The sequence below is a fragment of the Dromaius novaehollandiae genome, chromosome 4 (genome assembly GCF_036370855.1).
Source record: "Dromaius novaehollandiae isolate bDroNov1 chromosome 4, bDroNov1.hap1, whole genome shotgun sequence".
NCBI lineage: Eukaryota > Metazoa > Chordata > Aves > Casuariiformes > Dromaiidae > Dromaius > Dromaius novaehollandiae.
The window spans coordinates 78,770,720-78,785,642 of record NC_088101.1 but is presented as its reverse complement, the minus strand read 5'-3'; the positions used below and the strand labels follow the sequence as shown (position 1 = coordinate 78,785,642).

Sequence of the window (14,923 nt, the reverse complement as noted above, 5' to 3'; positions counted from 1 at the left end):
TGCCATGTTGAATAAATGTGCTAGTTTCAGCCTGGATGTAGTAGTTTGGAATTACACTCAAGATGTTTGCCTTAATGTACTAAAAGAAAGGCATAGCAGCACATTGTTTTTAACAAGAGTGAGCATCTGGGTGTGGATGTGCCCACTTCACTGGGGCATTGCCCTGGCTTTGCAAGGGGCCGTGGCGTTGGTTTGCTGAAGGCTAAAACTGAAGGAACGTGTGGTGATGCAGGTGCTCATGGCTGCTTGGTGGAGTCCATAGCATGGTGCAGCGCGCTGGCAGATGGAGGCAGACAGAAAATACTGAGGCTCTCCTAGAGGCTTTTTGTTTCCATGAGTTACACGACAGAGAAGTGAAATCTTGCCCAAGTTGTTCGTGTTGTCCCTGACGTGTAACGCTCCTGACGGTGGGGGATGAAAAAGCACTTTACTGTGGCGTAAGCAGGTGGAGCAACTGAAGCAACTTTACACCAGGGCCGAATTTGGCTGTGTTAGGTGTAAATATAAATCTCCAGGGATTAAATATTTACAGTGAATCTAGAAAAATAGGACTGCAGGCAAGAGTGGTGTGAAGTTACCATGTGGTGCCGAGGGGGATTATCTCAGGCAGGTGATATCTAAGGACGGATGGCACAGGTAGATTCAGAGGCTTCTCCTGTCGTTGGAAAAAGCCCCCAAACACAAGTTTTCTTCTGGTCAGAAGCTGCGTTCTCTGCAAGCTGAAGCATCGGTCCTGTCTCTACTTCTAGTGTTGGATGTCACAAGCACATGGAAGACCCCTCTCCCAAGGGAAAGGCGGTGTTTCTTGGCATGGTGCACATGGAAATTGCATTTTTTCATTACCTTCCATGTCAGGGTGACTCTTCCCAAAGACAGTGTGTAGCGCAGATGGCAAGAGGACAGAGAGAGGGTTGGCTTGGTTAGTTGACCAGAGGAGCCTCTTTCTCCCTTCTCCTGCTCCTTACCTAGAGGTTGGGGGGATGGCTTTGACCCATGGGTTGTGGAGGTTGGATGGGATTGATCCTAGTGAGAACTGCACACCAGAAAGCCCTTGGGGACTGGTTTGGGGAGGACAGAGGCCATGCTAGGAGCTGTGCTTCATCACCACCCTGATTTCTTGCTTCTCAGGCCCTTCCCAGTCTGTTGCGATGGATTTTAGGGCCTCGCCTTAACGTTAGCATGGCAGATTGTGACCATTAGCATGCCATGGCATGAAGGGATGGGCTGGTCCTGGTTGATTTCTGACTGGTCTCCTGTGCTCTGGGAAAGCGTGTGTGTGTGCACATGTGTGTGCATAGCACCATTGCACACTGCTGCGATAGAAATAGGAAGAAATATTCATTGCCTGTACTGAATCTGTGCCTTGAACCTTTTCTTACTTTTTCTCTCTTCTACTTTGAGTGATCGATTCTTCATGGTAGTTGAGAGAAACTATAACTCCTTACGGCTGCGGTGTTTCACTCCAGCAGGTTATTAATGTAATGGAAAGTTAGAGGTTGCGGAGGTTTGATTCACTGCATTGGTAGCTAGATGGGATTCTTGTTTAACTCGAGTTATCTGCAGAAAGAGAGGCAGCTAGTGCATCAGAGTTGTATTTATTGCTGGTTTTAGGAGAGTACAGCGTTAGTTTCTCTTTGCCATGCAGCGCTTGGTGAAATGCACCTCCCTGTCGGTAAATTCGTGATCCTCCCCCGGAAGGAAAGCAGAGGCATTGCCCCAGTGTTGCGCTCGGTCAGACTTCGCTGGTCAGTGCTTACGCACCATAAAAATTGCTAAGTGTTACACATAATTATTGCTCGTGGGCTGCTGTAGTAATGGAGGTCCTCACGCGGGGGCTTTGAGGGCAGCGGGAACATTTCCTTTTAATGTGCCGAGGGGAAAGAAACATGTTCAGAATCATCGAAACATGCTACAGAGCATGTCGGAGCTGGATGTTTACATCCATTTTGTGCCTCGGACCAAACGCTTCCAAACCCTCCCTCTGCCCTTTTGTGCCACCTCACTGGATTAAAGAGAGAGATGTCACCTCCCTGGATTAAAGACAGGGACTTGCATGTTTGCTTGCAGAGCTAGTCAGCATCTGTGGCAGCCCGTACGTGAGCCCCAGCTCGCGTGTGGGAATTTATATACTGCAAATTGAAGTTGGTTACCTGTCGGGTGTTGCGTGTCCCCAGCTCTCCTGAAGGCTGGCATAACCTTTCTTGATGCCGCTGGAAGCAGAGGAAGGGAATGTGATGATGTTGTGGTGGGGGGTTTTTTGTTTGGTTGTTTTTTGACATTTTTTAGGTCCCTCATGTTTTAAATATGTATACATTTTTAGATGTAGGTAGGTGATCTTGCTGTAGTATAGGGGAGGCCCCTTTCAGCCTTGTGCTTGGCTCTGATTTAAAGAGCTTGCATGCATACGTGGGTTACTCTGTCCTAATGCATCATTGTCTTACCCTGAGTGCGTACCTGACGTCTTGGGTGCAATTCTTGCCTGCCTTTTCTTGGCTAAAAGTAATTGTTTGCAGTGAGCTGTGCAGGGTTTTGCTATGGTCATTGGTGGGAGAGGGGCTCTCCCAGAGGGTGACTCACCTTGAAGCTTGGTGACCTCTGCTAGAGAAGCATAAAACTCCTTAGAAGTGCTTGTAGAGATCAGTTTCATTTATTATTTAACCTTAAGTAAATGTAATGCTAGTTTCTCTCTTGCCATGAAGCTTTTGGTGAAATACCTGGGCAGATATAGGCACTTCTGTTGAACAAGGGGGTCTGGACTAAATTTAGACCAGATAAGTCATGATAGATGGCTAAAATGAGATCAATTCTATCCATTTCCCCCGTATGATTTATGTCTATGCCAAGTGCTAAGCTAGAACAAAGTCATTTGATGATTATTGCTCAGTGCTTTTTGCAGTAATGCACATGAAGTAAAAGCCAGCCAGTAAATAATGAATTCCAAAACATCCAATAATTCTAGATTTTCCAGTTTTTTCAGTATTTGCAAACGGAATGCGCTGTAATATAAGTTCAGTGCCTTTTGGAAAGCGATAAAGCCATATAGTGAAAGATTGATTTGAAAGATGGGGATGGGGTGTTAGCGATGTAATTCTAAGGAGCTGGCCTAAAAAAACAACCAGCAACATGTTTTATTTTGTAAACTAATTTAACTAGCAAGAAACTAATTGTAACAGTAGTCTTTTGGAGCTGTTACTGGAAGGATGCAGGCTAGCAAAGCTGCCAGAAGAGCTTGATTTCTTTTTTCCCCTTTAAACTCCTAACTAAAGAACAGCCTAAACTCCAGAGTATTGGTTTACTTTAGATCTGACTCTGCAATTTATAGGCTTAGTGAGGATTTTGGATACATAGGGAGTATCTACTCTGAAAATACTTTAAACAGTTTTTTCTTTGTCAGTTTGTGCAGACCAGTCCATTTTGCTTAGCGAGCTCCATAGATTTGGGAGTCATTGTATGGTTAGCACTGAGGATAGCGCTGGGCCCAAATCACATATTCTAGTCTTTATCCCCTCCTCTTAAGCTATTTAATTCTTTGCTGATTGATAACAATTGCTCCCATGAAAAAACAGCTGCTGCCTGGTTTCTAAAGCTGTTTTCTCATGACGATTTAGCAGGTAGATTGCAATGGCCACACTGGCAGTTTCTTGCCCTTCTTTTTCAGTAGCAGCAAGTAGAGCTGATGCATCATCTCTAAATATGCACTGGTGACCAGGGTGTTTCTAATCCCATGCTAGTGCTTCTGCAGCTCTTTCTTGGACGGTTGCTATGCATTCACCTTATTGCGGTCTTTGCCTTTCAAGGTGCATCACAGCCAACAAAAAGACCCAAATACAAGATTTTGAAGTCCTGTTGTTACGCTTCTTACTGTAGCCCCCTCTGTAACGTGCTAGAATTGCTGCCTTCGCCCTCCCTGCTGCCTCTCCCGTGTTTCTCCCCGTCTCATGCAAAGCCCGTTCCTGCGATGTGCCCAAGGCCTCCGGGGGTGTTGCTGCGCTCTCGTAGCGTTGCCACGTGTGGGCTCATGCTGAAGCCTGCTTGAAAACCACGAAGTGCTGATGTGGGGTACGGCCATTAATGGCTTGCGGTGGTCCAGGCTGCGGAGGCAGAGCGCGGGGTCTTGTCGGAGCTGGGGGCACAGCAGCAGGTCCTCCAAAATTCAGGCTCTAGCTATCTGTCAATGCTGGGGGGAGGCGGGGGCTGAGGGGTAGTGACGGTCTTCCCAGCTCACCCTGACGCTGCAAATCTCTGGTCCTTGCTTGACAGGAGAAACAGGTATTTGAGCCTCCAGCGGTTTGGCGCTACTGCTAAAAACCACTTAACTGCTGAGATGGTTTTGTCCGCCTCTGCTGCGGGATAGCAGCGTATAAGGGTAGCAAGGATGACAGAGAAGGTAGATGGAGCCCAAATTATGCCTCCCTTCTCGCACTGCCCACATGCGTAGGTGCTCCCGTCGGCCTCCCAGCGCCCCGTTAATCAGCGGTGTCACCACCCTTGGCAGATAGATGCGGCGCCCCGTGCTCCTCCAGCGCGGATGATGTATGACGGGGCAGCGAGTCCCGGCGTGGCAGGGTACGTGGAGTTATTTATGCGAAGGAAGGGGGGCCGCGGCGCTTCCAATTTCGTGCATGAGTAGTTCTGCTGTGTCCCCGCTCCCCCGCGCCTGGGCCTTGCCTGGGGTAGGGGGGATGCTAAGCGGGTGTCAGGGCTGTCGGTCAGGGTGTCGCGTCTCATCCAGTTTCCAAGGCCATCGGCTACTCAGGAGCGCCGTTATTTTGTAGGAGCCCTCCAGGAACGCCTTTCAGCTGCAGTGATGTGTAGAGTTACTGGCAGAAGTTGTTGGAGCTCTCGCTCAGCCCTGCTGAAGCCAAGGAGAGCTAGAAACGTGGAAGGGGCAGAAGCTCAGGCATGGGAAAGATGGAGGTAAGGAGAGATGATGTGCTTCATGAACGTATAAATCCGTGTCCATGCCGTTTGGTTGAGCAGTTGCAGCCCGCAGCTGGACACTTGTGTCTGTCCTTGGCCAGTCTCCGCACCCAAAGCATTTTCAGTCAGACCGTTTCAGGCTTGCCTGAAACTCGTAAAATCGTCAGTAGGTGTTTTACAGCCTCAGAAGAGCCTCCGTTCTCTCTTGACGTTGATTTAACTTGGCTGCTCTGTCCCTCGTTTCACGGAGGATGGAGGGGAAGGAGGGAGGAGAACTGCCTCAAGCAACGAGTTCCTCCGTTCCCTCTCCAAAACCCCTGCGGGATAGACGGTCAGGGCGGCTTGGCGTCAGAAACACGTGGACCGGGGCACGGGGCCTGGGGACTCTCCGTCCGCTTCCTGCCACGGTGCTGCCTGGCGCTTGCTTAAAGCTGTATGTAAATAACTCTAGCAGGAAGAGAGGTGATGCACTGACCTTTGGGGCTTTTTACCTGCTCATCTGTAAATAAATAATACCGCAGCACTGGTGTTTAGTGCCTGACAGCCCATCGGCAGAGCGGGCTGCTGCTCTGCCCCAAATCGCAGCACGGGGTGGCAGAAGAGGCTGCATATGGGATCCCTGTTACGGCGTGTTGCGTTTCCTCCGTCCTGGTGTTCCTGTGCAGTGCTGCTGCGTTGGCTGCGTCACGGTACAACAGCAGGTCACGCATCCTCGGGAGCAGTTCTTAAGTATTTGGGTCCTGCCAGCTGGACTTTGCAAGCCTGGCAATTTTGGCAAGCTTTTATGTAGGTATATAAGAGTGAGGGAGAGGAGGAATTGCAGGCCCTGTCCTATGGAAAGCATGGGGTCAGCTTTTTCCCTTTGCCCTGCCCTGCCTTGCAGTCCGAGGAAAACCTCGGCTTGAAGAGGGAGAAGGCTGCAGTGAGCCGAGACGCTCCTGCCGCTTCCCACGAGTGCCCAAAGATGTGTGCAGGGGCTGTGGGCAGCCTCCGTCCCCTGCCCTAGCTCAGACCCCCCAACCGCATTTCTGCCGGGGGTATGCATTTGCATTTTTTAATTTTGGGGCCTGGTAGGAGTCCCCCATAACAATAGTCTTGGGTGGCGTCGGCTTCCTTGTCTCGCTGTGGCTGGTCCTTAGATGATTTCCTAGCTCTAGTGAAGGCACAGAGAGTTCACACATCTTCACTTGGCCTTGCAAGCTCTCTCTGGAGGTAACAGCTCCCCCCCGGCCCCCACCGGCTGCTGTGTCTGGGTGATGCTCTCAGGATATCACACTGGACAGCTTTGAGCCGGGAGGGGAATTGCTCACATCTGTGTAACCATGTCAGGCTAAAGCAGAGCTGAAAATCACAATCCACGGAAAACATGCTTAAAGGGATGTTGCCTTTGGAAGTTGCCTGTCTGTCTGGAAATGACATGCTACAAGGAACCATGAAAGTCACCGTCTCCAAAAGAGGGAGAATTTCTTTCATTTTGATCACAGCACAGGCTGGCAGCACCTGCTCTGTGTTGTCAGCTTCTCATTTATTCGGGGGGCTGGAGGAGAGGGAAAAGCTTTTGAAACCAGCTTGCATGCACCCGAGTGCACGCTATATGCAATGAAAATCAGCGCGAGTCTGTAGGAGAGTAACTGCTCGGCTGTGGAGCCTCGGGAGCTAGCAGTGCTGCCCTTGGAGAAGGAGGGGAAGAAATGGTCTGATTCAAGAGTGGGATTTTCAGAAATGCCATGTATTGAGCTCCCACTGAAAATGCCTTCCAGTGGGAGAGTGCCTAGACCCCCACAAAACTGTCACCAGCACTTGGCGGCGGTTCCAGGAGCCGGCCTACCCCCTGTCCAGCTCTGAGACAAGCGATGAGTTCCCACCTGGCTCAGCCTCTGGACCAGCTCACTGCTCTAGCACGGGGTCCTGCAGGGGTCCTGGCCAGATCTCAAGGGGCATGCAAGGCTGTCAGCACGCTTGCAGAGCGCGGTCACCTGCTTCTGGGGCTGGTGGAGCTTTACTTGTGCTTGTCACAGTCCAGGAGGAATTTAATTGAAAACAATGGATTTTAAAAATATCTCGTAGAACATGTGTTTTCTGTCATGGTATTGAGGTACTAGAAAGAGCACAGCACAGCTGCTAAATCCTGGTTTTCAGAGTAGCTGTCCTTGAACCCAGTGAAGAGACATGGAAAAGCTGTAGGAACCAGCTATTTTCGATCACGTAGGACTTGTGATGATGGGGAAGGCTGACGTCTTGTTCCCTCCCCCCACTTCTAGCAGTCTTCTCCGCTATTGCTTTTGGCTCCAATCTTTCCACCCATCCACCCACTGGCCCTTTATTCACCAAAGGGTGGTGAAGAATTTGCAGTAAAAATAATTTGAGTTTGTTTTCACCCACTATCCTTGTCGGCTGCGTGGGGGAGAGCTGAGCAGCTCCTGCCAGGAGATGAGTGCCGGGAGAGGAGATGTGCGGGAGCAGCCCCGGCAGCTGTGCCCGTGTCCTGCGAGCCCGTGTACGGGAGTGCGGTGCCGTTGCTCTGGGACACCCCGGCTTGGGGCGCGTGGTGGCAGACGCGAGAGGATGTGGTGGGAAGGCACAGGAGGAAGGAGGGGGATGATGTGCAAGGGCAGCCCGCAATGCGGGAACACGGTGGGTGGGTTGGAAGAATCTTCTGTATTGGCCCTCAGAAGCTGGGAATCGACCTTAAATTTGGAGCAGAAAGGCACTGCTGTTGGTTGAGCTTTTGGGCTCCATGTGCCACCATCTGAGGAGCCATGTCAAACCCTTCGAGGTTATTTTCCCTTTGGCATGGATTTCTTTCAGCAGTTAGCTCAGATCTTTCTGTGTGCAATCAAATGTGTCTCCAGTGATGGTCTCACCAGACCAGGAAGCTTCACAGTGATGAACCCGGAGTTGGTAGACGGCTACGTGGTTCAAGTTACTGGTTAGTGAGTTGGTATAGCTTGTTGCCAAGGTATGGAGAGATGTTGTTGAAAGACAGACAACCCACAGAGGAGTGTAGAAAGATAAGATAGAGCAGCTGGCCTCTTGCCATCCCAGATATTTGAAATAACTTTAAGGAGGCAAGAGATAAAGCAAAGCCAGGGCTCCCTTATCTTCCAACGCGTTTTGTAAGTTTTGTTTATCCCCCTGGGACATCTCTCTGCTATGCTCATGAGCATGGCTAAGCTCCTCATGCAAAACTTACACCGGTGTTCGTGTATCTGCTCTCATTTGTCCTGTGCCTTGTGGACATAGGTTAGCTGAAGCCTAATTGTATGGTAAGTGGTGGCGATACTGTGAACAGGCCTTTTCAGAGAAAGGTGTTGCTCTCTGGAGCTCATCTCTTGTGTCTGGGAGAAATCTCCCCCAGGCCTGGGCTGTGACAGCGGTGGCCCATCAGGCTGGCTGCCTTGGAGATAAGGGGAAGAGACGCTGTAGGAACCAGGGCAATTTCACTAAATCTGTGGAGCGTGAATAGCCCCAAATTGCCTTGCTTGTTAGGCAAGTCGCAAGTATTTTGTGCTTTTTTACAGCTTTTACCTGTGTGTTGCTGAAGCCCAAACTCTGCTCTGAATGACGGAGGTCTGGAGGAGCTGAGCGAGGTGGTTTCCCGTGGCGGTGGTCTGTACAGGCTGCTTGGCACGCTCCGCACTCCCAGGGCTGCCGGTTGGCGTGCCGGGGCAGTCACCGTGGGAGGAGGCATTTGGGAAGTAGGGCAGAGCATTGCAAAATGGCTGGGTGCAGAGTGGCTGGAGACTGGAGAAGACTTGGTTTCATAACAGCTGGGGTTGCCTTGCCCAAAACCAAGAAGACCTGAACCCAGTGTTGGCAAAGGACCTGTGTGTGAAGGCTGTTTGGGCACGAGTGGTGTGGAGGTGACCAAATACCCTTATACCAAACACCTGATGCCTACTGGGAGATGTCCAAGTACCTGGTGAGTGGGAGGAGGAGGCTTTCGTGGTCCCTTCAGCAGCCGGGGGTGCCCTGCGTTTCGGGGAGCTGAGCGCAGGCTGTGCTGGCGTTCCCGTGGGCGGTGGGACGGGGTGCACTGCCCTACAGCTCGCTCGCACTTTGGGCACGTCAGAGTGAATTTGCTTCTCCAGGAGCAGCGAGGTGAGAACAAAAAGCAGCCGGCGTTCCCGGAGCGCGGAGGTGCCAGCCGCCGGAGCATGGCGGGGTCGGGACGGCAGCGGGTGTCTGCGGGGGCCCCCGGGGGTCCGTGGGGCAGCAGCGGGACGGGGCAGCGCCCGGCCTGCCGCGGTTGCGTTTGTGGGGCGGCCGTCGGTGCTCGGTGGTGCGGCAGGGCGTCGGGCTGCGGCGGGAGGTGCAGCCGGCTGCAGGCGGTGGCAGGAGGATGAGCGAGACGGAAGGTGGGAGAGCTGTGTGGGGAGAGCTTGCGGCGAGGCCACAGTCAAGAGGGAAGCCCAGACTGACCGGGGGTTAAGCGGGAGCACTTTTGGGGAGATGTGTGAGGTGCTGGTGGTGTCCGGGGGTGCCCAGGTGCCTCAGACGGGAGATGTCCCCTGGGAGCGCGCCAAGTGGTGAGGGCCTGTCCTCGGCTGAGAAGATCCTCCAGCAAAAGGGGAAGGCAAGCGAGGGGTGGTGGCAAGGCAGTGGGGGCTCAACGCAAGGCGGTGGGGTGGGACAGACCTTCCGAGGGGCTCTTCTTGCAGGGTCGAAACCTAAGAGGAGTTTGGGCCAGAGTGAGTGGTGGGAGGGATTTGGACATCTGTAATGATGAGGAATGGAGGGAAGCACAGAGCGTGGAGGCAGATGATGGTGAAGGTGATGTTGAAGGTGGAGGACCAGAAGGGCAGGGAGACTTGCAGCTGTCAGGGCTTGTGTCCATCTTTGCAGCAGTGATGATTTTCACTTAGTGGTTTGAGAGAACAAAACCTGAGGAGTTCAGGTAAGAGATGAGCTGAGGAGCTGCAAGTTCCCTGTGCCGGAACCTGAGGATTCGCCCTCGTGGTCTCCCCGCAAGCGTTTCAGTAGCGAAAAACCCACCCAGGGCACAGCTCCCCGAGGAGGCGTCCACCCTCCTCTGGGCGAGAGCAGCTCCCGGGCTCGCAGCCGCTGTCTGCAGCCCGGCGTGCGTTAGCCGGCCAGAGGATCTGGCTGAGAGCAGCGATGCTCAAAGCCGGCACAGGTACCGGTGGGCAGCAGGGCAGAAGTCCTTGGGGTCGATGGCACTGGTGTAAATGGGAGCCGCATACAACTTGCATTGTTTGAGCAGATGTGTCCTGTCTGGTGCTAATTATAAGTGTTTCATGCACAACACACACTGGGAGATGTGCCAGATACTATTTCTTTTCATGTTGAACTCAAAATCATTATAATTAAGCTTTAAAGCTGTAAGTAAAAACTCACAAGGAGCGCAGGTTTGCAGTCATGCTGCTTGCAACTGGGCCAGTGCCCACCCGGACGGACGGGCGGTGGGGACCAACTCCAGCACAGCGCTTGGGGCTGAAGAGTTGCAGGGAGGAGCTGCGCGCGTCACGAAGGAGCGCAAAGAGCTTGGAGCACGGCAAGTGTTCAGAGATTTGGGGTTTTCTTTTTCATTTGTTTGTTTTTAAATAGATGGAAGACCTAAAAATACTGGAAATGCGCTATTTCACGAATCTGGGAAGTGCTCTGCTGCGTGAGCCTGGCTGTGTCTCCCGCTTATTAGACATGGAGATTGTTAAAAAGGGAGAATTATTACCAGAAGTGGGAAGAAATTGTTCAAAGCCTGGCTCGAAAGCGGGTTGACACCTGTATTTAAGGAAGACGAGCCCTGATACGCGGCCCGAGAGGCTCCTGGCAGCGGCACGTGGGCAGGAGCGGAGCTGTGCTAGGCAGCGGCGCCCCGCGGCTCATTGGAAAAATAACACTGTGGAGATGCTTTGGGGCAGCTTGATGTGCACACCAAGGGGAGGGGGCCTCTGGGGCTCAGCACCTGTGAGCCTCGTCCGGGGTCTTGATAAGCTGCGCTTTGAGATCAGCGCTACAAGCGGCTCTGTTAGCGGTGAGGAGATGCTGCAGCCACATGCCGTAACTAGGTCAAGGCAGGTCCTGGTGCTTTCGAAACTGGCTGGTGGCCTAGAAAGCGGCAGTGCCCGCTCGCGGTAGGTGCAGGAGCGAGCATCGCTGGAGCTGCGTGTCCGTCCGTCTGTCTGGAGCGGGTGGTTCCCGCGGGCTGGCAGCGCTCCTCCCGGTGAAAGCCCGTCCCCAGGGCGCGAGCCCTGTGCCCGCGAGCGGCTGCCGCAGGGTCTGCCACACCACCGTGATGGATCAGTGGCTTTCCTGGGCGTTGATGGAGCAGTGTCCAAGCGGAGACCGCGGCTGCCCCGTGCCGAGCGCCTTGGTCTTTCCAGTTCGGTTTCAGACATCTTTCCTGCAGCTGGATTGAGGGTCTTGAGGGGTCTTGTTCGGTGAAGGCGTGAGCGGTTCGTTACTTCAATTTTGTTAGTTTTTCTCAAGCTGTCTCGCTGCCGGGGTTTGCTGGGTGGGGTTTGCTTCTGCCTTTCGCAGGCCACGTGGGTGCCGAGACCCCTCCGGACACGGCAGCGTTGGCGGCCAGGAGCGCGCCGCGTTGTCCACCCGTTCCGTTGCGTCACGAGTCGGGGATGAGTTATCCGCCAGTTTTGCAATACTCAAACGCCCTCGATAGCTGCCGATCCCCTGAAACCTTACGTTTTGAAGCAACTTTGTGTTTCCCTCTGGGGGTCTTTGGCCCCCAGGAGCCCTCGGCGGGCTCCCTCCCGCTGGCAGGGCGCTCGTGCCCGGCGGCAGCTCCACGCGATGCTTTGTCTCCCCCAGGCTCCTGCTTCTGGGTCGCCGTCCTGGACGGCAACGTGGTGGGGATCGTGGCGGCCCGAGGCAACGAGGAGGACAACACGGTGGAGCTGCGCCGCATGTCCGTCGACTCCAACTACCGCGGCAAAGGCATCGCCAAGGCCCTGGGCCGCAAAGTGCTGGAGTTCGCCGTGCTCAACAACTACTCGTCCGTCGTGCTGGGAACCACGGCCGTGAAGATGGCGGCCCACAAGCTCTACGAGTCCTTGGGGTTCAAACACGTGGGCGTCGTTGAACATTACGCCCTGCCGGGGATGACGCACTCCTTACTAGAGCGAATGTTTTTCCAGCTTCGCTACCACCGCTACCGCCTGCAGCTGCGCGAGGAATAAACCCGGCCAAGCACACGCACACGAAACACACGTTATTTTTCTCCTCTCCCCCCTCTCCCCGCCCTCCAAATTAATAAATCGCCCTTCTCTTTCTCGTCGCTGTTGATTTGCCAAGCGCCTTCGTTTTGTCCCCTCATTCCACGTTTAGTTTGCTCCGTGCAGCTTGGCTGTGCCGGCGAGCGTTCCCTCCTCGCATGCTGCCGCCGTGGGGCCGGAGCCCCCCGGCCCCGCGTCCGTCCCCCCGGCGCCTGCCCCTGCAGCAGCGCCCCTGCAGAGCCCTCCCCTGTACATAGCGATTCCCCCCCCTTTTCCTGATGTAAGATAACATAGTGACGCATTCATGGTAGTGCAGAAATATTACTTGAATGCAGTTTTTGGTATTTCATGCACCAGTAAGTAGAATATGCATTTGTCTTACCGTTATTTACTGGTTAATAGTTTTCAAAGAAAATGCGGAGAGGAAAAAAAAAAAACCAGCCAGCCAACCCGCTTGCTACACTGCATGAAGAGGAAGCGCGTGCACGCACTCGGCCGCCTCGCCCTGCCGCCGCGGCACCCGTCTTGCACTTTGTTTGGATGTGCCTCATTCTGCCAAATGTCCGAGGGAACCTCGGCGCATCCAAGACCCGTGACCTTGCTCCATCCTCATCCTCCCTCCCAGGCCAGCAGACAGACTCGCACCGTTCGAGCTCCGAGCCCCACCGTAACGTAGCGCGACGTGAGAGCAAGCCTCGCGCCTCCCCGCTCCCCGCGTCACCGCAGTCCCGGCCCGGCCCCGCATGTGCGTTGGACCTTCTCCTTGCTGCCTTTTGGGGTGTGGTGTTTTGGGTTCCTTTTTTTTCCCTTTCTTTCTTTTTTTGGTTTGTTTTTATTTTTGGTTATTACTGTTCTTTTTTGTTTTGGCCTTTGCTGAATGGTGTCATCGAGGCATAATGGAGGCTGCAGTTCCTATGGCAACACATTTGCACATTAATGTGCACACCAAATCCCGACACTTCGGAGAAGCAATGTGTGATGGATAATAGTGTTTTGGGGAGGGCGGGGGGCGGGGGGGGGGGACCATACTTATTATCTTAACCAGCTGCTTGTTTGATCAATGTCGATGGCCTCACTGCAGCCTTCCATAAAAGGTAATTAACTGCTTTAATGATGTCAGATTTGTGAATTGTACAATGCAAAAAGCAATGCAAAGCAGATTCGGCATGTGTCTGTACCCGGTATGTATGTACAGTGCCTGCCAACTACAGAATAACCGAGACTACAGCTTCTTCTAGCCTGAAATATCAACTTTTATAACTTATTTAAACAAATAGCAACTTTGCATGAGTTACGTCTTGGGGAAGAAAAATCAATAGGTTTTAATTTTTAAAATGTGGTAGCAGAAGTATAAAAAAACATATTTCTGGCTGCACTTAATTTGGGGTGGGTGGAGGGATTCAGCTATGTTACTGCGTTCAAAGGGAAAAACCCCTTTAATTTAGCTGGGGGGAGACGGGGGGTTACTAGTCTGTGAAGTATTACGTGTGCGGGGAAAAAAAGCTATCACGACGCAATCGGTGAGAAGGACAGAGCATATGTTACTCGTGCTCGTACTTACACTAAACGCCTCGGCGTACCGGGAGGAGGCTGCGGGTGCCGCAGGGGCCCGAGGGGCAGGTCGAGCTGCGGGAGAAAGGGCAGGGCAGAGCGGCAGCGCGCGGGACGCGGCCCCTGGCTGAAACCGCAGCGTCGAGGCCGAAAAGCTTCGGCAGGGCTGCAGGATCCGGCCGCGGGAGCGGGGCGGGCGCTGGTTCCTGTGCCCGGGCTCCATCCCAGCCCCGGGCTGTCGTCCCAGCAATAAGGGGGAGGATGAGGATGACGAAGGGCGCTGTAGCAAGAGACGGCGAGTTTGATTAGCAAAACTGCTTCACGGGGCACTATATTTTTAAAAGTCTTTCTATGCTGTACATTTCTCCTGAAGCTGAAATAATGTACTGTTGGTAGGGGTTTTTGTATAGTGTACAGAAATGGGCGGAATATTTTCTTGCTGCTTTCGGTGATTTATTAACCTGAGTAAAATAGACAAATATAAAAGCGTTAGCAAAAGTGAAAGAAAAAAAAACCACAAAACAGTTTGTGCCTTTTTTAGTTTATTTTTCTGTTGCTATATAATCACTGCACTAAAACCTTTCCAGAGGAAAAAAAATTACTGGTCTCTTAATAAGGGAGGCATACATAAAGCCTAAATTGAGCATTAATTTTTTATTGGGATATTTAATTAAGGGACTGTTGCTGGTTTTATTTGATACCTGTGCCTTTGCAATAAAGCTCTGCATCCTGTCAGAAACACTAAAACTGGAATAAATCCCACCAGATCGCACAGACACAGAAGTACCATCAGGTTACCAGTATTTCTTTCGAAACGTGCAGACTCTACCCGATGGTTGCAGTACGTGGTCACGCTGCCGTTCGAGGTGCCTGAGGAAGGTGCTTCTGAAACGTGCAGCGTCTGAGCGCTGCCTGCGTTTGCGAGCGGAGAGGTCCGGTCCCGCAGCGCCGGTTGTCCTCGCCGGTCCGCTCCCCGTGGGTGTGAAGGGAAGAGCAGGGGCGACTCGCGTAACCCTCGGCTTGGGTTTCTAGCACTGCTCGGTAAATGTGTCGGCTGGTCAAACCACTTCACGTTTAGGTGGAGGATGGGTTGGAGATGCCAAGGCGCGTCTGACAGCCGGGCCCTGCTCTTGCTTGCTGTGCGGTGGGCTGTCCTAGCAGTGGGCACTGCGGGAGCATCCTCGGCTCGGAGGAAGGCGCCCTATGGGACCGGGACCCAATATCCGTGTAGACACCTCTGAAAAGCAAGGGGAGCTTTG

At 52.9% G+C, this 14,923-nt stretch overlaps 1 protein-coding gene across 1 annotated transcript in view; it reads left to right on the top strand.

Annotated features, from left to right (window-relative positions):
- Positions 1 to 14,500, top strand: part of NAT8L (N-acetyltransferase 8 like) — a 28,727-nt gene extending 14,227 nt beyond the window's left edge. The window contains exon 3 of the mRNA XM_064511526.1: positions 11,710 to 14,500. Coding sequence (XP_064367596.1) covers positions 11,710 to 12,077 — 368 coding nt within the window. The 3' untranslated portion in view covers positions 12,078 to 14,500. The remainder of the gene's footprint in view (positions 1 to 11,709) is intronic.
- The last annotated feature ends 423 nt before the right edge of the window (positions 14,501 to 14,923 follow it).